This window comes from Notamacropus eugenii, chromosome 6, assembly GCF_028372415.1.
Source record: "Notamacropus eugenii isolate mMacEug1 chromosome 6, mMacEug1.pri_v2, whole genome shotgun sequence".
NCBI lineage: Eukaryota > Metazoa > Chordata > Mammalia > Diprotodontia > Macropodidae > Notamacropus > Notamacropus eugenii.
The window spans coordinates 122124967-122149193 of record NC_092877.1 but is presented as its reverse complement, the minus strand read 5'-3'; the positions used below and the strand labels follow the sequence as shown (position 1 = coordinate 122149193).

Genomic DNA, 24227 nt, shown 5'->3' with positions numbered 1-24227 from the left:
CTGCCTTGTCAATGTCATTTAGTTTTCCAAAGAAAAGCTCTCCTTATTCTAGATGCTATTGTTAAAAACTAGTTAATCGTGTTAAGGTTGTTTTCTTTTACATTTGGGTTTTGGAATAGGCATTGAAGCAACACATGTTGAGTTTTCTTTGTACATCTGGGGCTATACTTTTAATCAATCAATCATAATCAATATAATTATAAATCCTTGTGTTTGCCATTCTCCTTGTGGACAACCCCCTTTGCCTTGATCTGAGTGGGTTCAGTGCACAGCTGTTTTTACTAGATTAATACAAATGCCTAACTGTAGTTGAATCTGTGGCATACAGCCATTCCAGAACTTAACTGTTAATGTCAAGGGTGATCGGAGGCAGATTATTTAACTTCTGTTTTAGAAGTTATCTCAGAGATTTTTTTTTAGCAGACTACTTTAAAAAATGAATTATAGTTACTTTGAAAATCTGTAAGAAGTAAAATAAAAGAGGTACTAATCATATTCCCCTGCACATATTACTTCGACATTTAGCAGCAGTAACTTTCTAAATGAATGACTTTGTGATAAATCTGCCGTCTTGCCAAAGGAAGAAATTAATAGGCCACAGGAAAGGAACTTACTGTATCCTAATGCAGTTTAATAAAGAATACTCTTTACAGCAAGAGGGCAGCATACGGAAAAAGCAATAAGATGAGATGCTATTTAGACTTGTTTCACATTGGCCCTTGATCAGATATCTGGGTACAGCAGAGACTTGTTATCTATGACATGTTATTGGGGAGGAGGGAAAAGTCTAAGAAGGATAATGGGGCTGAAACCTTTGGGCAAGTTATTTAGCCTATCTGGGACTCACTTTGCTCAGCTGTAAAATATGGGCACTGAAAGAGATGATCTTTAACATTCCTTCAGGCTCCTATAATTGAACGCTAAGACAGAGATAAGTATAGGAAGATGCCAGCATGAGCTGATCTCAAGGAGAACTGAAGATTCTAGAAGATCTTACAGAACAAAATGCAGAGCAAATCATCCAGAGAAAACATTATTTCTAGGGACAGAACCCAGAGGGAGTGTGGCTAAGATTTCAGGCAAGGTGGTAGCAAAGATTATATCATAAACCAAAGAGAATGAATCTAGATGCCACATATGAAGTATGTTCCCTTCAATTGTATATGATCTATGAATAAAATCTAAAGGATAAACTTACTGATTAACATTGAAATTATGGGAGAAACCCCTTCCCTCCAAGTGCCAGTCTCATTAATAACAGGTTGTCTTGGAGTTGACCTTCAACTACTGAGATTTTCTTCAGAATATATTTAGGAACACTCCTGTACATGTCTAGAGAGGTTAGGGAAGAGAAAACCAGAGAGCTGGGAAAAGACCAAAGCCAGAGGGGAGTTCTTTGATAGAAATACCTTTCTCCTTCTGAGTCTTTGGTAGGAGAAAGAAAGAGAATTGTCGATCTTTGGAGGACACGACAAGACAAGAAAATGGGCTGTTGCTGTACTTGATGATTGTCTTTCTTTCTTGCCGTGTTGCCATTGGAAAACCAAGAGAGGATGCAGATCAGAAACTATTCCATCATTAAAAATTTTTATCTTAATAAAGCAAAGAATCTCTTATCAGGGTCCTTTAATTTTTCAAAAGTTGAGAAAGGGCAGCAAGAATCCAAAAAAATTCATGTCAGTTCATACAACTGTGTAAAGAACTCTAAATCACAACTGGTCTCCAGGAGGCAAAGGGTCTAGGTGGGATTGATAATGCCTGAAATTTAGAGAAAGAGAAGAGAAATAAGTCGAACAGTAATTAATCACAGTTGATTTTAAAGAGAGAAAGTACTTAACTTTTACCCCTAAACCAGGTGAGTGTGGGGCACAGTAGAAAGTTGGGGGAAAATACAACTGGAGAAGTCTCACCTCCAAGAATCCTTCTTAGATTAATTCAGGCTACACTGAATTCATTTCCCTCTGAGTTGTAGGATTTGTTTGTCTTGATCATTATTTGTGTACTTGGGGGGTTATTTAGTTCATTCCATGTGTCTCTTGTGCAACCACTACAGTCCTTGTAGGCAGAAGTAATGTGTGGGACTTTGAGTTTCAAGCAGCTAAGTGGCACAGTAGATGAGGGTGCTTGGCTTAGATTCAGGAAGACCTGAGTTCAAATCCAGCCTTGGACCCTTAGGAGCTCTCTGATCCTGGACAAGTCACTTAACTTCTGTCTTCCTCAGTTTCCTCATCCATAAGATGGAGATAGCAAGAGCACCTACCTCATTGCATGTTATTGTTGAAGATCAAATGGGATAATGATTGTAAAATACTTAGGCAGTCTCTGGTATAAATTGGGGTTTTAAAAGATGTTATTTTTCCCAAGGAAATAGTGTTGTGCTAACAGGAATTGTTCTTCTAGGTTAAATATTTCCTGAATTGAACTGATTTCACTCAGAGTTCTTGAAAAAAAGAATACTAAAGCAATATAAAAGGTTTGGCAAAATAATAGGGAAGTTTAAACTGAACATAAAACTGCTTTTCCTACTTTGTGGTATTGAAAAAGTCAGATCCCATGGAAAATCCCTTCTCATCCTCTCAGTTATTACTAATGTCTACAATCCTTCCCTTAAATTACTTTGCATTTTATGGATATAATAACCATATGTGTGCATATACATATATCTATGTTTATATATATATAAACATATTATAATATATATTATTTTTGTTCATTTCATGCCCAACTCTTTTGGACCTGGTAGACCAAAACACAACAGTGTTGTCCATGAATTTTTCTTGGGGAAGATACTGGAGTGATTTGCTGTTTCCTTCTCCAGGGCATTAAGCCCAATAGGTTAAGTGACTTACCATGGGGCACTCAGCTAGAAAGTATCTGAGGCTATATTTGAACTCAGTTCTTCCTGCTCCAGGCCCAGTGTTCTATCCACTGAGCCATCTAGCTCACTCTATAATATATATTACATGTACACATACACACACGTGTATACCTATTCAATATAAAATATATATTATATTGTATATAATATGTAATGTATATAATATATTCCATATTTATTCCCCAATGCATACATATACATGTATGCATTACTTACAACATCATTTTTTCCCCATAGTGGAATATCAGGTACTTGACTTTGTTTTAAAATGTAACTGTAATACACATTCTCATTGTCCTCATCACCTGAAGGTCAGGTGTATTAACTTTTATTTCTTCGCCAGTGTTTTCCAGTATTGTTAAAGGGATTGAAAAGTTATCCATGTTCTTGGCAAGTGATACTAGCCCTCACCAATGTGGTTCACTCAATTTCAAGAGATGTCCCTTGTATCCCAGTTCCACTAGCTACAAATAGATTACCTTTGACACAGAAATATTTACTCTGAAAAGTGTAATCCCAAATATACAAACTTAAAGCCCAATTCATAGGAAGCATAATTGTCTATGTGTATTGCCTCAGTCTCTTGGGAGGGGAAGGTGATTAGGTTCATAATTTAGCTCAGCTGCTGTAGAACATGATCCATTTCCAAGTCCAAAATCTCCCTAGACTCAGGTCCCAGGCATTCTGGCTTCTCAGGGATTCCATGCTGGCCCCAGTGGCTCCACTGCACCACCCTGCCTGAAGTTCTGGTACCAAGAGCACCATAGCTTAAACTTCTGGATTCAAGAGGATCACCTCCAGCACCTGAAGCTGCAGAGAAACAACACAATCAAGTCCATTTCTGGAGCAGAGGAAAAGAGTAGGATCAAGGGAAGGATTGACCTACCCTTCTCAGGTCATGGTGTCCATTCTAGGTACAATAGATAGGAATCACCAAATAGGGTGAAGCTGTATAGTTGAGGAAAAGAGGGGATGAAGAGGACAAATGGCTCAACTTTGCCAGACTTAAATACATAGATAGTCATTCAAAGGAAGCTATTTCCCCCAATGTGCTAGAGGATTCACCAGGATAGAGCATGGTAGATAAACTGGACATCTTCAAAGACCTCTCTTAAGGGAATTTCACTGTATATTGGAAGTGGGCATGCCCAGAGAAGTCAAGATTCCATAGTATTATCTACATTTTATGGTGTTTTTATGTATTTTGTTAAGTATTTTCCAAATACATTTTAAACTGGTTCAGATGACACTTGTTAGTATTGCGAGCCTCATGTGCCCCCCATGTTTTTCTGCCTCTGGTCTACATTGTTGAGCTTGGAAAGGATAGTAACATATAACGTCTTGAAAGATAGAATTGAGTGAAGTTGGGAAGGCTTTAAAAACACATAGAGGAAGGTATATTTTATTTTCAAAGCAAGAAAGACCACTGTCATTTATTGAGTAGGGGAGTAATATACTCAACTCTTTACTTGAGGAAATCAAACATGACCACTGTGTGGGGATGGATTAGAATGGGGAGAGACTTGAAAAAGGAAGATCAGTTAGAGTCATTGCAATTGCTGAGATGAGAGTTGAGGAGGGAATGAGCTAAAATAGTGACTGTGGAAAGAGAAAATTGGTGCAAGAGGATTTGTGAGAAGAGAGAATGGGGAAGATCCAAGAGATTCTATGCAGATTAAAAAAAAAAGCAAGAAGTGGCAACTGATTGGATATGTGATGGTGACTCCTTGTCATTTTGTAGTACCTAGAAACATCACCTCAACACATTAAGCATGCAACCCAATAGTGAAATTAGAAATATGAACCAATATGAATATTTCCGACATGAGTGACAGTTATTGATACCACCTCATGCCTAGGTGAGATCAGATACCTCCTGATAATATTGAAAAGTATCTGAAAGCTCAGTTTGTTTTTCACTTTCACTTAAGAAGCCAAAGGGCAGGAATTTCTGCCAGAACTAGTACTGCTGGAACACGATGTCATTTGGGATGTTTAGAAGAGGCTGTTCCTATTTTTTCAATCATTGAACCTATTATATGGCAGGTGACCATCAGGTATCCATGAATCCAAGACAGTTCTCGCTGAGGAGAATATCAGACCCTGGTCTGAAAAGTCACAAGGATTGGAGAGCTTGAGGAAATTCTTCCAATATGATATCCAGGAATAGGATTAGGAATTGAACTCCTTCAGGTCCCCAACCACAAGCAACTCAACAAGATCATCTGAGGGATCAATTGGTGTCAAGTAATGAGGAGAAACCCTGTTTTCCAGAGCTAAGACCCAGTGAGCAAGCTGTGCCCTGACCTTGGCATAACACTATTCCTTTGCACTTCCCCTCTGGATGATCTCACCCTCTGGCAAAATCATACCTTATTAGTGTATTCCTTTGACTAGCAACAGTTGTTCTCTGAGCTCAGACTAGTTCTGGTCATGAAGCCCTATAATGAAGTAAACTTACCACATTTTAACTTTTTCTCCTCACTATCAGGGCTCCAGTTCACTGTGAAATTAGTGCTATAAGTTGGAAGATCTCCCCACACTGCCTCACTCCCACACCCACACTCCCTTTTATGCAGGGCAGGGACCCAGCACATGTGTCTAATTTCTCTCCTTGCTTGCAAGCTGTTTCCCTCAATTTAAAATCAAACCTCTGTTAGATTCTTGAATCTACTGTTTCTAGCCTGCACTATTCAACCCTGTACAGGTTGGAGAAGGGTCCAGTCCAGTTGACACTGGCAGTACTGCCTCAATTTTCTCAACTACTTCTGGGAGGGCAATGCTGGTAAGACAGCTCTTCTTAAAATCTAATGGCAAGGAGATTTAGGGTATATTTCACAACAAAATCTGCATGCTTTTAAAGAAAGAAACATAATTATTCTTTAAATAGAGTTAATATTTAAACCCAGATCAAATTAAGCCCTTTTTTTTATAAACCCTGATTGAAGTATCAATAAATAATAGGAACATTAAACTATGTACAATCTGGCTATTTCCATACCAGCTTAGAGTCCTCCATTGACACTATAGGTTTGCCATCTATTATCTCCCTGCTTAGACAAGGCCTCTTCATACCACCTTATAAAACTAAAGGTTCCTTTGTTGGGTAAGGAATTTAGAGATCAGTTAAATTTTAACCTTTGTATTTCCATTTGGTGATATAACTAGGAACTCACACTGGACGGAACCTAGTAGTTCAAATAACCATGAACTCTGAGAAGTGGGTTTCAGCTCTTTTGCTGCTGCAGCTCTGCTGCTTTAGCTAAGGGTCTTGTGGGAAGGTCCTGGTGTGGCCTATAGAGTATAGTCACTGAATCAATTTAAGGATCATCCTGGATGAACTGGTACAGAGGGGCCATGAGGTGACTGTATTGACTCCCTCAGCTACTATTTTTGTGGACAGTGTCAATTCATCAGGTTTCCATGCTGAGGTTTTTCCTTCAGTGATAAATCAAGAGTATTTGGTTTCATTTGTGGACAACTTGGTCACACGTTGGATTTATGAGTGGAGAAAAATTTCACCATTAGAGTATGGTGCAGTCATGCAAGAAATGCATTCTATGAATTCAAGGCTGTTAAAACAGCTGTGTGGGAATGTTGTTTTGAACAAAGACCTTGTCAAGAAATTGAAGAAAGCCAAATATGAAGTTGTTCTTGCAGATGCTATATGTCCCTGTGGTGAGCTCATAGCAGAGATACTTGGAATACCCTTTGTCTGTAGTCTACGCCTCACCTTTGGCTACACTATTGAAAAATACTGTGGAGGACTCCCATCCCCTCCTTCCTATGTGCCTGTACCCTTGACAGTATTGACTGACAAGATGACATTTATGGAGAGGGTGAAAAATGTTCTTTATTTCATTTACTATGACTTCTGGTTTCAGAATTTTGATATGAAGGATTGGGATCAGTTTTATAGTGATGTCTTAGGTAAGTCTTTGGTCCCTTTATGGTTTACATGTCAAACCTGTTCAGTGATTCCTTGAAATCCTTATTTATCTCAGTGTGAATGGAGAGGAATTTAATATCATGAAAAAAATCAAGTGTTTGATTCTTTTAAAATTATAATCAGATATGGAAAATTTTGTGACAAAATAACTCTCTTGTTCATAAGACGTGAAAACTGCCATCGAATGGCTGTAAAATAGAATTAAGTTTGAATCTTCATTCAGAATAGAAAAGGCAGGAAATATGCATAATGAATCAATTAAATGACTGTAAAAGCATTTATTAAGCACCTTTTACATGCCTATTATGCTATGCTCTGTTGTGGGGTCTAAAAAGAAAATCAAGACAGCCCCTTGCCCTCCAGGAGCATTTTAGTTGAGGAGACAGTGCACAGAGTAAGAGGCCTCATTGTCTTAGTGAGATGGAAGGGTGGGGAGTATGGAAGCAAGTGATAATGCCTCCTCTTTGATGTTATTGCCACCAATACAGAACAAATCCATTTCTGATATTGAACCCTCTGACAGCACTTTGGTGATGACCACTTACTTTCTGAGTTCCTTAGTAGCTGTGACCATTGAGGAGGCAGGGATTAGAACTCCTGAAGAAGCAGGCACCAGGTTTGTTGTTATTGAGTCATTTTAATCTTGTCCAACTCTTTTTCACCCTATTTGGAATTTTCTTGGCCAACATGCTAGGGGGGTTTGCCATTTCCTTTTCCAGACCATTGTAGAGATGAGGCAACCGAGATAAACAGGATTAATGACTTGCCCAGGGTCACACAGCTAGGATATCTGCGGCCACATTTGAACTCAGGAAGATGGAGCTTTCTGATTTCAGGCCTGGCACTCTATCCATTGGGCCACCTACCTGCTTCTCATCATCAGATTGCATCTCCACAAAAGTTTATTTCCTGGACAGTAGCTGTTGGAGCTTGTCTGAAAGGAGGGCCTGTTTCGTGGCATGCATTACTGCTATATGATTTCTTGGACTTCTCTTTCTGTTGGTGGCATCTAAGCTTCTATTGATGTTGAGAGTGGCAAGAATGGTGTATCTTCGTCACAAGGGCTGTTCCCCTCAGGGAAGGCTGGGAGACTGAGGGAGAAGGGACTGGCTAGAAGAAATACCAGTGCTCTAAGAGGCAGGAGATACTGCTAATTCTGGGACTCTTGGTCTCACAATCCTAGGCTGTCCATCATGGGTTGAGGGAAGATGGTGGTCAACTTGAGGAAAATGGGTTTACCTACCTGCCATGGCCTGACCCTCTCTCAAGGTGCCTTGCTGCTTCAGCTAAGCTGGCATGCCTGCCCTGTCAATGGCATTTGGTTTTCCAAAGTAGCAGCTCTCCCTATTCTAGATACTATACCCAGAAACTGTTTTATGTACTAAAGATTTTATGCATATTCTTAATTTGGGTTTTTTAATAGACATTGAGGGAAAGCATGTTGAGTCCCCTTTGTACATCTGGGGAAATATATTTATTCAATATGATTACAAACCCTTGTGTATGACACTCTGTCTATTGTGGATAGCCCCCTTTGCCTAGACCTGAGGATGTTCAGTGCACAGGTATTTGTACTAGACCAATAGAAATTCCCGGCAATACTTGGATCTGTGGCATCCAACTTTTCTAGATCTTAACTGGTAAGATGAAGGGTAACTGGTGGCAAATTACTTAACTTATGTTCTAGAAGAGACCTCAGAGATAATTTCAGCATCCTACTCCTTTAAAAAATGAGTTAGGATTATTTTAACAATCAGTAAGAAGTAAAAGAAGAGGTATCAATCATATTTCCCTGCCCATATTACTTGTACATTTAACAGCAGTTACCTATTATATGAGTGACTTTGTGATAAACCTACCACCTTGCAAAGGAAACAAATAAATAGGCCACAGGAAAAGAACATAATGTATCTTAATGCAGTTTAATGCAGAATACTCTTTACAGCTAGAAGACAGTATACAGAACAAACAGTAACATGAGATGCTACTCACACCTGTTTCACATTGACCCCTGATCAGACACCTGGGTACAGCAGAGACTTGTTATCTATGACGTGTTATGGGGGAAGAGGGAAAAGTCTAAGAAGATTAATGGGGCTGAAACCTTTGGGCAAGTTATTTAGCCTATCTGGGACTCACTTTCCTTAGCTGTAAAATAGGGGCACTGGAATAGATGATCTTTAACATTCCTTCAGGCTCCTATAATTGGATGCTAAGACAGAGATAAGTATAGGAAGATGCCAGCATGAGCTGATCTCAAGGAGAACTGAAGATCCAAAAAGAACTTATAGAACAAAATGCAGAGCAAATTATCCAGAGAAAAACGTTACTTCTAGGGACAGAACCCAGAGTGAGAGTGACTAAGATTTCAGGGAAGGTGGTAGCAAAGATTACATCATAAACCAAAGTATATGGACCTAGACCCCACATACGTAAAATGTTCCCTCCAATCACATAATAGCATCTGTGAATAAAATCTAAAAGACGATCTTAAGGTTAACATTGGAATCATGAGAGAAACCCCCTCCCTCCTAGTGCCAAACTCATTAATAACAAGATGTCTTTGAGTTGACCTTCAACTACTGAAATTTTCTTCAGAATATGTTTAGGAACACTCTTGTACATGTGATGGTCTAGAGAGGTTAGGGAAGGTAAAGGAATACTACGAGAGAAAACCAGAAAGTTGGGAAAAGACCAAAGCCAGAGGGGAATTCTTTGATAGAAATACCTTTCTCCTTCTGAGCCTTTGATAGAAGGAAAGAGAGAATTGTAAATCTTTGGAGGACACGACAAGACAAGACATTGGGCTGTTACTGTGCTTGATGATTGTCTTTCTTCCTTGTCCTGCTGCCACTGGAAAACCATGATAGGATGCAGTTCAGAAACTATTCCATTATTTAAGCCTTTTTATTTTTATAAAGCAAAGAATCTCTTGTCAGGGTCCTTTCATTTATCAAAAGTTGAGAAAGGGCAGTAAGATTCCAAAAAACTCGCATCACTTCATGCAAGGGTGTAAAGAAGTCTAAAGTATAAGGCTCAAATCACAACTGGCCTCCAGGAGGCAAAGGTTGTCAGTGAGATTGTTAGTGCCTGAAGTTGAGAGAAAGAAGAAGAGACATCAGACAAGCAGCAATTGATCACAGTTGATTTTAAAGAGAGAAGGTATTTAACTTTTGCCCCTGAACCAAGTGAATGTGGTGTACAGTAGAAAGTTGGGGGAAAAATACAACTGGAGAAGTCTCACCTCCAAGAATCCTTCCTAGATTAATTGAGCCGACAGTGAGTTCATTTCCCTCTGGGGTATAAGATTTATTTGCCTTGATCATTCATTTATAGGTATTATTTATTTACTTACTTGGCTGGTTATTTCATTTATTCCATGTGTCCTTTGTGTAACCACTACAGTCCTTACAGGCAGAAGTAATGTGTGGTACCCTGCATTTCAAGCAGTTAGGTTGCACAATAGGTGAGGGTGCTTGGCTTATATTCAGGAACACCTGAGTTCAAATCCAGCCTTGGACCCTTAGGAGCTCTCTGATCCTGGACAACTCACTTAACTTCTATCTTCCTCAGTTTCCTTATCCATAAAATGGAGGTAGCAAGAGCACCTACCTCATTGTATATTATTGTTGAAGACCAAATCGGATAATAATTGTAAGGTGCTTAGCCAGTCCCTCGTGTAAATTGGGGCTTAAAAAATTATTCTTTTTCCCAAGTATATAGTTTCATACTAAGAGAAATTTTTCTTCTCAATATTGAATTGAATTGATTTAGCTAAGAGTTCTTGAAAAAAGGATGCAAAGGTATTATAAAAGATGTGGCAAAGTAATAGATAAGTTTAAACTGAACATAAAACCACGTTTTCTACTTTGCAGTATTGAAAACATCAGGTCCCATGGAGAATCCCTTCTCACATTCTCAGTTATCACTAATGTCTGCACTCCTACTCTTAAATTACTTTGCATTTTATGTATATAATATCCACATGTGTGTATATACATATACATATATGCATATAAAATACATGTTATAATCTATATTGTTGTTGTTCAGTCATGTCCAACTCTTTGGGACTTGGTAGACCAAAACGTTCCAGTGTTGTCTATGGGTTTTTTTTGGGGGGAAGATACTGAAGTGACTTGCCACTTCCTTCTCCAGGAGATTAAGTCCAGTAGGTTAAGTGACTTACCATGGGGCACTCAGCTAGGAAGTATCTGAGGCTACATTTGAACTCAGGTCTTCCTGACTCCAGGTCCAATGTTCTATCTACTAAGCCATCTAGCTCCCTCTATAATACATATCATATGTACTCACATGTATATACCTGTCTATAATATATATTTCATAATGTATACATATACCTGTATGTATTATTTACACCGTTTGTAGAATATCATGTACTTGACTTTGTTTGAAAATGGATTTGGAACACACACTCTCATCAACCTCACCACCTGAAGGCCAGGGGTATGAGCTTTTCTTTCTTTGCCAGGGTATTCTAGTATTGTTAATGGGATTGAAAAGGTATCCATGCTTTGACAAATGACACTAGTCCTCACCAATGGAGTTCACTCAATTTCAAGACAGGTCCCTTGCATCCCAGTTCCACTACTTACAAATAGATTAGCTTTTGCACGGAAATATTTACTCTGAAAAGTATGATCCAAAATATACCAAATTACACCCCCAACCCATCCAAAGCATAATCCTCTATGTGCAATGCCTTAGTCTCTTGGGTGGGGAAAGTGATTAGGTTCATAGCTTGGCTCAGCTCCTATGGAGGAGGATCCAGTTTGAAGTCCAAAGTCCCCCCAGGACTTGAGTCTCAGTCACTCTGACTTCTCAGGGCTTCCATGCTGGCCCCACTGGCTACACTTTACCACCATGCCTGCAATTCTGGTACCATTGTCACCAAGACCTGGAACCATGGGATCACCTTCAGCACTTGAAGCTGAAGACAAGAAAGAAACTCAGGCCTGTTTCTAAGACAAAGGCAAAAGAGGAGGAACAAGGGAAGTATTGTCCTACCCTTCACAGGTCATGGTGTCCATGCTGGATACAGCAGATAGGAGTCACTAAAAAGGGCAAAACTGAACAGCGGAGGAAAAAAGGGGCTGAAAAGAGCAAATGGCTCCACTTTGCCAGATTTAAATACATAGATAGTCATTCAAAGGAACCTACTCCTCCCATGTGGTAGAGGATTTACCAGGATTAGATCATGTTAGATAAACTGGACATGCTCAAAAGACTTCTCTTAAGGGAATTTCACTGTATGTTGGAACTGGGCATGCCCAGAGAAGCCAAGATTCCATAGTATTATCTGCATTTTGTGATATTTTATTTATTTTATTAAATATTTTCCAAATACATTTTAAACTGGTTCAGATGGCACTTGTTAGTATCATGAGCCTCATGTGCCCATGTTTTTCTGCCTGTGGTCTACATTGTTGAGTGTGGAAAGGACAATAACATATAATGTCTTGAAAGATAGAATTGAGTGAAGTCGTGAGGGCTTTAAAAACACATAGAGGAAGGTATATTTTATTTTCAAAGCAAGAAAGACCACTGTCATTTATTGAGTAGGGGAGTAACATACTCAACTCTTTACTTGAGGAAATCAAACATGATCACTGTGTGGGGATGAATTAGAATGGGGAGAGACTTGAAAAAGGAAGATCAATTAGGGTCATTGCAATTGCTGAGATGAGAGTTGAGGAGGAAATGAGCTAAAATAGTGACTGTGTGGAAAGAGAAAATTGGTGCAAGAGGATTTGTGAGAAGAGAGAATGGGGAAGATTCAAGAGATTCTGTGCAGATTAAAAAAAAAGCAAGATGTGGCAACTGATTGGATATGTGATGGTGACTCCTTGTCATTTTGTAGTACCTAGAAACATCACCTCAACACATTAAGCATGCAACCCAATAGGGATTCTGGTTGAATTGGTTTCAGGGTCTTGGTAAACCCAGTAGAACTAAAAGTATGAGCCAATATTAATATTCCCAACATGAGTGACATCTATAGACACAAACTCATGCATAAGTGAGACCAGATGCCGTTTGTAAATATTGAAAATTATCTGAAAGCTCAGTACATTTTTCACTTTCCCTCACTAAGTCAAATTGCAGGAATTTATGCCAGAACCAGTACTGCTAGAAGAAGAGGTCATTTGGGATGTTTAGAAGAGGCTATTCCCAATTTTTTTCATTCATTGAACCTATTACATGAGAGGTCATAGTCAATTGTCCTTGAATCCAAGACAGTGTGCACTATGATACTCACTGGGGAGAATATTGGATACTGGTCTGAAAAGTCACCAGGACTGGAGAGGTTATGGAAGATCTTTCAACAGAATCTCCAGGAATAGGATCAGGAATTGGAATCCTTCACATCCCAACCACAAGCATCTCAACAAGACCAGCTGAGGGATGAACTGGTGTCATGATATGAGGAGACACCCTGTTTTCCAGATCTAATGCCCAGCAAGCAAACTATTCCCTGAGCTTGACATAACAACAATCCTTTGCACTCATCCTCTGGATGGTCTCATCCTCTGGAAAAATCATACCATATTATTCGTGCATTCCTTTGATTAACACCATTTGTTCTCTGAGTTCAGGCTAGTTCTGGTCATGAAGCCCTGCTAGGAATCACACTGGTCACACTGTAGCTCCTACCCTTCATTATCAGGGCTACAGCTCACTGCAATCATTGGTATAAGTATTGAGAGACCCCAATTGGCATTGGTATAAGTACTGGGCAGACCCCAGCACATGTGTCTAATTTTCCTCCTTTCATGAGAGCTGTTTCCCTCACGTTGAATTAAACCTCTGTGCGATTCCTGACTCTCCTGTTTCTAGACTTCTCTGTCCAGCTCCAGCCATGCACAGGTTGCAGAGGGATCCAGTCCAGCGGACACTGGCAATTGTGGACTCAGTTTTCTCAGGTACTTCTGGGAGGACAATACTAGTAAGGTAGCTAGCTCCTCCTGAAATCTAATGGCAACAAGGTTTAGGATGCATTTCACAATAAAATCTGGGTGTTTTTAAAGAAGGAAAGAATGTGATTATTTAAGTAGTGTTAATATTTAAACCCAGATCAAATTAACTCTTCTATTACAGTCCCTGTTCAAAGTACCAATACATAATAGGGACATTGAACTTTGTACAGTCTGGAAACTTCCATACCACATAAGTATCCTCCACTGAGCCTAAAGTTTTGCCATGTATTGACTCCCTGCTTAGTCATGGCCTCTTTATACCCTGTTATAAAACTTAAGCTTCCCTTGTTGGATAAAGAATTTAGAGATATAAGTTAAATTTTAACCTTTTCATTGGCTTCTTTGGTGATACATCCAAGAAATCTTGATGGAATGAGGGTAGTAGCTGGTAAAGCAGGAATAACCATGAGGTCTGAGAAGTGGGTCTCAGCTCTTTGGCTGCTGCAGCTCTGGGTCCTATGGGAAGGTCCTGGTAGGAACATGTAGTAGAGTTCCTGCTTCAATTTAAAGTCCATCCTGGATGAAGTGGCCGTGGGGTCTGAGAAGTGGAGAAGCAGGAATGAGAGCTCCTGTAGAGGCAGACACCAGTTTTGTTGTTGTTGTTGAGTCATTCAGTCACGTCCAATTCTTTGTGATCCCATTTGGGATTTTCTTGGCCAAGATATGGGTGATTTGCAAATTCCTTCTTCAGCTCATTTTACAGATGAGGAAACTGAGGAGAATAGCATTAATGACTTGCCCAAGGTCCCACAGTTTGTAAGTGTCTGGGATCAGATTTGTACCCAATAATATGAGACTTTGTGACTTCAGGCCTGGCACTCTATCCACTGAGACACCTACCTGCCCCTCATCACCAGCTTGCACCACAGAAATTGATTTCCTGGACAGTGGTTGTTGGAGCTGGTGTGGCATACATTCCTATTCTGATGTCTTAGACTTCTCTGTGTGTTGATGGCAATTAAGCTTCCATTGATTCTGATGATGGCAAGCATGTTGGGTATCTTCTTCACAGGGGTTGTTCCCCTCAGGGAAAGCTGAGAGTCAGGGCTGGAGGCAAGAGTGGAGGTACTACCAGTGCTCTCAAAGGCAGGGGATGCTGCTAATCCTGGGACTCTTGGTCTCTCAGTCCTAGGCTGTTTCCATCCTGGGCTGAGGAGAGGTGGTGGTCACGGTGGAGGTGATAAGTTTACCTACATGCCCATGCCCTAGTCCTCTCTCAAAGTTCTTTGCTGCTTCAGCTAAACTGGCTTGCCAGCCTTGTTGAGGGCATTTGGTTTTCCAAAGGAAAAGTTCTACTTATTCTAGGTGCTATTTCCGGAAACTGTTTAATCTAGTTAAGGTTTGGTTTTGCTTTTTGTGTTTAATTTGGTTTTTTTAATAGACATGGAAGTAAAGCGTATTGAGTCCTTTTTGTACATCTGGGGCAAAACATTGAATCAATATAATGACAATACCCTTGTGTTTGTCATTCTCCCCACTGTGGACAACCCCCTTTGCCTTGATCTGAGGATGTTCAGTGCACAGGTATTTGTAATAGACCGTTAGAAATGCCTAGCAGTAGTTGGATCTGTGGCATCCAGCAGTTCTGGGCCTTAACTGCTATGGTCAAGCTTGATTGGAGGCTAGAAACAAGGGGAATTGGAGGAGAATTACTTAACTTTTGTTCTAGAAGCTACCTGAGAGATTGTGTTATCACCCTACTCATTTAAAAAAATGAGTTGGAGTTACTTTGAGAATCTGCAAAAAGTAAAGTAAACGTGGTTTTAATCACATTCCACTTCTACATTTAGCAGCAGTTACCTTCTAAATGAATGACTTTGTGATAAACCTACCACCTTGCCAAGAGAACAAACAAATAAGCCATAGGGAAAGAAGTTAAGGTATCCTAATGCAGTTTGATAAAGAATACTCTTTACAACTAGAAGACAGCATACAGAACATGTGATAAGATGAGATGCTACTCAGACCTGTTTCACACTGGCCTTCCATCAGATATCTGAGTACAGCACAGACTTGTTGTCTATGACATGTTGTTGGGGAAGAAGGAAAAGTCTAAGATGAATAATGGGGCTGAAACCTGCGGGCAAGTTATTTAAGCCTCAGTTTCCTTAGCTGAAAAATGAGGGCCCTGAACATATTTCCACACTGTCATCCTCCAATGACACTAAAGCTATGCTATCTATTGACTCCTTGCATGAAGTTTCCTTATTTGGATAAAGAATTTAGAGATATCAGTTAATATTTTTTGATTCCTTTGGTGATAGCACCAGGAATTCATGATGGAATAAATTTAGTAGGGGATAAAACAGGGATAACCTTGAGGTCTAAGTGGGTTTCAGTTCTTTTGCTGCTGCAGCTCTGTTACTTTAGCTGTGGTTCTTGTGGGAAGGTTCTGGTATGGCCTATGGAGTATAGTCACTGGATCACTTTAAAGACCATCCTGGATCAGCTGGTACAGAGGAGCCATGAGGTGACTGTGCTGACACCCTCAGCTATTATTTCTGTTGAGCCTGGTAATTCATCAGGTTTCTATGCTGAGGTTTTTCCTTCAGCGAAAAATCAAGAGGATTTGGCTTCATTATTAGTTGTCAATGTTCAGCATTAAAATATGGTTCAGCCATGCAAGAAATGCTTTGGAAGAGTTCAAGGCTTATGAAACAGTATTGTGAGAACGTTGTTGTGATCAAAGACCTTATGAGGACATGGAAGAAGACGAAATATGGAGTTATTCTTGCAGATGTTATGTGTTCTTGTGCTGAGTTCGTAGTAGAGAGTCTTAGAATACTCTTTGTCTGTAATCTGTGCTTCAGTATAGGCAATACCATTGAAAAATACTGTGGAGGTCTCTTATCCGCTCCATCCTATGTGCCTGTAGCCTTAACATTGTTGACTGACAAGATGATATTTATGGAACAGATGAAAAATTTGCTTTTCTTCATTTAGTTTCAGAATTTTGATGTGAAGGACTGGGATCCGTTTTACAGTGATGTGTTAGGTAAGCCCGTGGTCTAGTTTCCATGTCAAACCTGGTCAATGATTGCCTGACCTATGTGAAAGAGTAGAAGTTTAATGTTGTGAGGAGTTATATTGGTCAGCAGCAGTCAGATACAGAAAATTTGTGTCAAAATGACGTTGCTTTCCCTGAAATGTATGTAACTGAGGTATACTTTTGCTTCACAACGTATAATTTGAATCCATACAAGACAGAAAAAAAGCAGATTTACATGAATGACACAGGAAAGGGTTTCTAAAGTCTGATTTCCTGTAGTTCTGGATGATGTTTCCAGAACCTACTTATTCTCCTTAGGTTGATTGTTAGCAAAATTTATTACCTTGTTTAATGGATAGTGACCCTGTTTTAGGAGACTATTGACCCTGTTTTGTTTATCCATGTGGAAATGTGTTTAAGCAATATGATCGCGAATATTTGTGTTGACATGTTCCCTTTTCCCTTACCAGCACAAGTCCATTGCATAGTGGACAACCAAGATTTTGGCACAAATGCCTTTTTCACATCTCACCCCTTATACATTTTAGTTATGATTATTTTGACAATCTAAAAGAATTAACTGAAAAAGTGAAATATGTTTTCCTACCTATATTTCTTCCTACAGTAACCTAGAGTTACCCTTTAAATTAGAGATTCTTAACCATTCTTAATCATTCTTAACCATTTGTGTCATAGATTCTTTGAAAATCTTGTGCAAAACATGGAGTTCTCAGAATGATTTTGTTACTGCTTTTAAATTCATACTTGAAGGAAATACTAAATTTCAGTTAGAGATTAGTAAAATAAAGATGCATTTTTCCCCATCCAAGTTCACAGACCATCCCCATGAAATAAATCTGTTTCTGGAACAGTGGGGATGCAAGAATCCCAGGTTAAGAACTCCTACTCTAAATGAATGATTTTGAGGTAGTCAGGTGCAGTAGGGTAGATCCCTGACTCTTAGAGTCATGAAAACCTGAGCTCAAATCTGGCCTTGGGCAATTATTAGAAACTTAACCTCTCTCTGCCTCAGTTTCCTCAATTGTAAAATGAGGATAATAATACCACCTGCCTTGGAGGATCATTGTGAGGATCAGATGACATAATATTCGTAAAGCTTGTAGTACAGTGTTTATTCTACTTATTCTGACCATAAAAAGGAATAATAGTAATAATAAATAACATCTAATATAGCACCTACTATGTGCCAGGCCCTGTGCTAAATACTTCACGGATATTATCTCATTTTTCCCTTGCATTGACCCTGAAAGGTATTTTACAGATTAGGAAACTGAGGTAACTGGAGGTTAAATGACTTACCCAAGTTCACACAGCTAGTAATTTTCTGAGGTTTCCTTCAAATATAAGTCTGATGACTCCAGTCCTGTGCTACTCAGCTGTCCCTAAGAAAAGAAACTGGTCATAGGCTCATAATTTAACATGAGCTAATAAGGATTTCTAAAGAATATTCTTTGCAATGAGGAGAGTTGTTAGAGAAGAGGAGATAATTTTAGCTGCTCCTCAGGCCATCTCAGTTGTGCTCTCTACTGCATCTATCTGGCTTTATTTGTGTGACAAGTGTTTTGTATTGGTGTTCATATGGTCCCTGGGTTGGTTTTGGCAGGTAGACTCTCAAATATCCTATAGTGTCTACAGTAACTTTAAATGGAATTTCTCATTCTATCTCATACTGTTGCACTTTGTTGGTGATATATGGAAATGCAGGTGATTTCTGTGGGTTTATTTTGTATCCTGCAACTTTGCTGAAGTTGTTTATTATTTCAAATAGTTTCTTACTTGATTCTCTAATTAGATCATAATACCCTCTGCAAAGAGTGGTAACTTAATATCTTCTTTGCTATTCTCACTCCTTCAATTTCTTTTTTTCTCTCATTGGTAAAGTTAATGTTTCTAGTTCCATATTGAACAGCAGTGGTGATAATGAGCACCCTTGTTTCACCCCCATCTTATTGGAAATGCCTCTTTGAGAGTTCTCTTGCAACAAGCAGTACAGATTCATTTAGTTTGGTTGTGGAAGGATTGAAGTTGCAAATAAAAATAAATGTAATTAGGAAACGTATCCACATACTGATATATGGGCATATGCATGTACATATATCCTGATGTGGATGCGTTTGCTATTTAGGAAGTATATGTATATGTTTATGTGCATGTTGGTCAGAAAATCTTAATAAAGTTTTAAGCTATTAAAATTTAAAGCCTGAGTTTTAAACTATCAAAGCTTAAACCTACATTAAGATTTTTGAAGCACTCAGTATTTTTGGATATATTTGTTATTTCAGATACATGTTGATTTGTTAATGCGTATATATGTCTGCTACTTAGAGTTTTAGAAGACATCTATGTATACATTCATATGTGTAAAGGATATGTGTGTATAATATGTACGCATAGAATTGTACATAGGATATGTTTTATGTATATACATGTAGCTGTTGGCATGTGGGTAAGAGGTACAGAAGTACACATTGGATGTTGTGGAAATATTTTGTAGCACTTGAGGTTTATAACAAGCGTGTCATCAAAAACTCATTTTCCCAAAAATGTAATCCTTAGAAATATTTCCTTCCTAAGATCATACTTTTAATTGTTAAAGTGTCCTAAGTATCTCCATCCAATATTGTTTCTACAACTTTCACAGGAGTAGTTAGTTCATGATTTCCAGGACATCTATGGAGAATTAGCAAGTTCCTGAGTCTAATGTGTGTACTGGGGAAAAGGGAATAACTTAAGCTAGAGATTACTTCCCTTAAAAGGATGTACTTCAGGATGTACTGCAGATTTTCAAAGGCTTGGGCAATACCTGCAAAAAGTATGGGGATAGTCTAAGACATGTAACTTCACCAGTATAGGAAATTCCAGGAAACTCCCTCTAGCAATGCACCTTCTCCACAACTTAAAGAGTTCAAGTCACCTAGAACAAAGTGACATCTAGCTGAAGCACCTTGAAACATGCAGGCTGTGTGTGCTAAAGAAGGGGCTTGAGAATACGGATTGCTATCTTCAAGGCTGACTCTCTCTATAACACTACCTACACAGTAAACTAGGAAAACTTGGCACTTGTCAGTTGTCAAAAACCAGGAAAAAGAATGAGAAGATGATTCTACAAGTTACAAAGTCAGGTTGTCCTGATTATTGTTTAGAGATCTATGAGAAAATATGGAAAATATGACTACAGCCTTCTAGGTCCTTGGGTGGAGCGTTTTGACGCTGTACAAGTTTTGCATAGCAAATCCTTGTATTAGGGGAATTTGTTCTTTAAAGTTTGGATTTAGTCAGAGGGCAGAACTTGAGGATGTAGAGGGCAACAGGTGGCCTTGAAACCCCAGGTTCCCCATTCCTGGATAAGGATTTTGGAGTGAGAATCACCACAAAAAAAAGGGAAAAGAAAATTTCTGCTTGATGGAAGAAGTATAGACTCAAAATTTCATAAGCTTCGGTGTTGGGCACGTTAGTTGACAACCCAGAGCATGGTTCTCAAAATAGAATTTTTTTTATTGCATTCTTTAAGTATTCATTGCAGATCTTCAATTCTATAACTGCTATACTGCCACCTACAACTCATAAAGAGAAGGTGTGGAATAGTTCTACCAACTACTTAAGGCCATTCTATGTGTACATGCATTAGTAGAACGTTTCTTTCAGACTCCCTGTCATTTTGTAGTACCTACAAAACATGACTCCAGTTCCTTAGGGATGCAGCCCTAAAAGGGTGCTAATGATGTATTAGCTCCAGTAAAGGGGTGGGCAGACCCAGTGGCACAAGAAATGTGAGCCAGTATGAGTGTTTCCAACAAAGTGAGGAACTACTAGAGAGAGCACTCTATGGGTGAGGAGAGATGCCCTTTGGAATAATGGAAAGTCATCTGAAAACACAGTGAGATAAAGTCATATTTCAAACATTTTTGGCTGAATATCAAGTAAAGCTAGAACAGGAGATGATTATTAATGAGATTACCTGGGATGTTAGAAAGAGGCTGTTCTCAAATATTAGATACCAGGTCACAGTCCATGAACTGAAGTTAATGATGATCAAGGGAATAATGTCATTCCCGGGTCTTAAAGGCCACAAGGTTTGAAGCAATAGAGAAAGAGTTTACAACAAGAGCTCTCTCAATGAGATCTGAAATTGGCCTTTGCTGGGCTACAACCCCCTCAAACCCAGTAACAACTACAGGAGGATGTCTTAAAAATTCATCACCAGTTTTTTTCTGGCATAGCAAGGAACATATGCTACTCCCCATCTGAACATTCAAGGACAAAGACAATAAAGATAACTTTACCACTTATGCAAATCCACTATAAAATCTGTACCTGTAGAAGAAAAAGTAAAAGGAAATGGAGTTATCTTTTAAAACCTAAATGAAACCATTCCACAGACTCTGAAGAAAACTCTTGATTAGAGTGGCAACATAGAAGGTGAATGTTTAACTTTGTTTGGAATGAAGACTTTTGTACAATTAGCTAAATGTCCTCCTTTGACACTAAAGTTCATGCCATGCATTGACCTCTTGTCAAATCTGCTTTTCTTTTCCACCTGTAACTATGATTAAAGATTTTCTTTTTGGTTAAGGACTTCACAAATCCCAATTACATTTTAACTTCCTTCTCAGTTCCTTTCATGATACAACCCAAAAGCACCTGATAGGGGGAATCCAGTGATTCCGTAAAAGGACCACCATGAAATCTGAGAAGTGGGCTGCAGCTCTTTTGCTGCTGCAGTTGTGTTCCTTTACTTGTGGGTTCTGTGGAAAGGCTCTTGTGTGGCCTATGGAATATAGTCATTGGATAAATATGAAGGCAATCTTGGATGAGCTGGCACAGAGGGGCCATGAGGTGACTGTCCTGACATCTACGGCTTCCATTCTTATTGCTTCTAACAAAACATCTCTTCTCAGCTTTGAGGTGTATCCTGTGTCATTCACTAAAGAAGATGTTGTTAATTATTTTGATAAATGGATTAAGGAAAGGGTGTATGAGATGTCAAGACTTTCCCCTTGGGAGTATGCTAAAAAGATGCAAGATATACTTTTTGAATATTCAAAAGTTTTCAAACAGCTTTGTGAGAGTGTTGTTGTGAACAGGAAGATGATGAAGACATTGAAGGAAGCCGGATATGATGTTGTTGTTTCAGATGCTTTTGGTCCTTGTGCTGAGCTCATAGCTGAGGTCCTTGGAATACCTGTTGTCTATACTCTTCGGTTCACTACTGGCAATACATATGAAAAATACTGTGGAGGACTCCCTTCCCCCCCTTCCTATGTGCCTGTGGTCTTGTCAGAATTGACTGACAAGATGACATTCATGGAGAGGGTGAAAAATATGCTTTTCTTCCTTTATTATGACTTTTGGTTTCAGAATTTTGATGTTAAGGATTGGGATCAGTTTTACAGTGATGTGTTAGGTAAGGCTGGGGTTCCTTCATGGTTTCCATGTCAGGAGTATACAGCCACTCCACCATTTTTTATATTTGTCTGAAGGTAAATGGGTTGGTGTTTAAAGTTATGAGGATTCTTTGTTTACTTACTGCTAATAAGAAATGTTATTTGTCTTTAACAGTGTGACTTGGTTAACTATGAAATATAGGCTATTGCCCTATTATTGATAGTGGGTAAGCAAAAATTTGAATTTTTAAAGCAGACAAATAGGTTCATTGATATTGGCTAAATACCATTATTTGGGAGACGAGAGTGTTTTTTTTTTTAAATTTGATATTGCATGTTCAATATATGTGGCCTAAGGTGAAGGTACATTGGCCACTAAGGAGCCAGTGCTTTAGCTGATTGGCATGGAAACTTTTACCTTTCCAATTTTTAACACTCTCAGGCAGCACCTTCACAACAGATGGTGATAGTGGCAGGAATTGTGACTTCACTAGTATAAGAAACTCTAGGAAATCCTCTCTAGCAATGACTTTTCTCTGCACCTGAAAGAGTTCATGTATCCTAGAAAAAAAGTGACTTCTAGGCTGAAGCAGCCTTGAATGTGAAGCCTGTATGCCAGAGGAGAGGCTTGACCATAGGGCTTCCTATCTCTCCATACCATGTCATACTGCCTACATGTTAATGAAGAAAATTTGCATATGTCAGTCCTCAAAACCAGGATAAATAATGAGAAATTGATTCCACAAGTTACAATGTCAGGTTGTCTTGACTCTTGTTTAGGGTTCTATGCAAAAATACTTCCCAACCAGTTGGTAAAGTATGAGGGCTTTTGAAGGCTATGAATTTAGGAGAGATTCCTTACCTGGGAGAAGCCAATGGCTCACCTTTCCTACCTAGAGGATCATATCAGAATGGAAAAAGAATCACCAACAAACACGAAAAAGAAAATTACTGCTTGGTAGAAGAAGTATAGACACAGAATTTCATAAACTTTGATACAGGACATGATAGTTGACTACCCAGAACATGACTCTCAAAGTAGAACTTTCTTTTTTGTAACCCACCCTTTATGTATTTTTTGGCAGATCTTCAATTCTAAAAGTGCCATCCTTCCACCTACAATTCAAAAGCACAAGTTGTGGAATGGTTCCACCAACTACTTAAGGCCATTCTGTTCGTGAATTAGTAGAATGTCCCTTTCACACTCCCTGTCATTTTGTAGTACCTACAAAACATGACTCCAGTTCTAGGGTTGCAGCCCAAAAGGGATACCTGTTGTATTAGCTCCACTGAAAGGTTGGGCAGGCCCTGTGGAACAGGAAATATGACCTAGTAGGAATGTTTCCACCAATGTGAGGAACAACTACAGAGACCACCCTATCAGTGAGGAGAGATGCCCATTAGAATCATGAAAAGTCAACTGAAATCACAGTGAGACAAAGCAAACTTGCAAACATTACTTTCAGAACATCAAGTACAGCTGCAACGAGAGAATATTATTAATTAGATTACCTGGATTGTTAGGAAGAGGCTATTCCCAAATATTAGATACCAGGTCCATGAACTCAAGCCCATGCTAATCAAAGGAACACTGTCAGGCCCAGGTCTTAAAGGCCGCAAGGTTTGAAACATTACAGAGTTTCCAACGAGAGTTCCCCAAATGAGATCTGAAATTGGTCTGCACTGGGTCCCAACCCCCTCTAACCAAATAATAACTACAGAAGGATTTCTTAAAAAGTCATCACCACTTTTTCTTTGCCATGGCAAGGAGCCCATGCTCGTCAGTTATTCCATGTGGGTATTCAGTGACAAAGGTAATGAAGACAGCCTGACCATTCATAAAGTTTCACTAAAAAATCTGCACTTGTAAAAAAAGTAAATGGGTTATCTTTTAAAACCTGAGTAGGTAGAATCATTCCACAGTCCATGAAGAATCTTCTGGATTAGACTGGCAACACAGGAGGTGAAAGTTCAACTTCGGAATGCACTTTTTTGCAGTTAGCTAAAT

At 39.1% G+C, this 24227-nt stretch overlaps 1 protein-coding gene and 1 long non-coding RNA gene across 19 annotated transcripts in view; one reads left to right on the top strand and one right to left on the bottom strand.

Moving 5' to 3' along the window:
- LOC140511757 (UDP-glucuronosyltransferase 2A2-like) overlaps positions 1-24227 on the top strand; it is a 255003-nt gene that overhangs the window by 207814 nt on the left and 22962 nt on the right. Inside the window, exon 1 of one of the 18 annotated variants that reach the window (XM_072620961.1) lies at positions 6406-6808. The exons of 14 other annotated variants lie outside the window; for them this stretch is intronic. In XM_072620961.1, coding sequence (XP_072477062.1) covers positions 6421-6808 — 388 coding nt within the window. In that variant the 5' untranslated portion in view covers positions 6406-6420. Of the gene's footprint in view, positions 1-6405; positions 6809-21453; positions 22240-24227 lie in introns of those variants that run through there. 3 more of the 18 variants (XM_072620972.1, XM_072620971.1, XM_072620952.1) reach the window with 3 other exon arrangements.
- Positions 1612-17113, bottom strand: LOC140511758 (uncharacterized). The gene is made up of 2 exons (XR_011969663.1): positions 14152-17113; positions 1612-1758 (listed from the first exon to the last, which is right to left on the bottom strand). It is a non-coding gene; the product is annotated as an uncharacterized lncRNA (long non-coding RNA).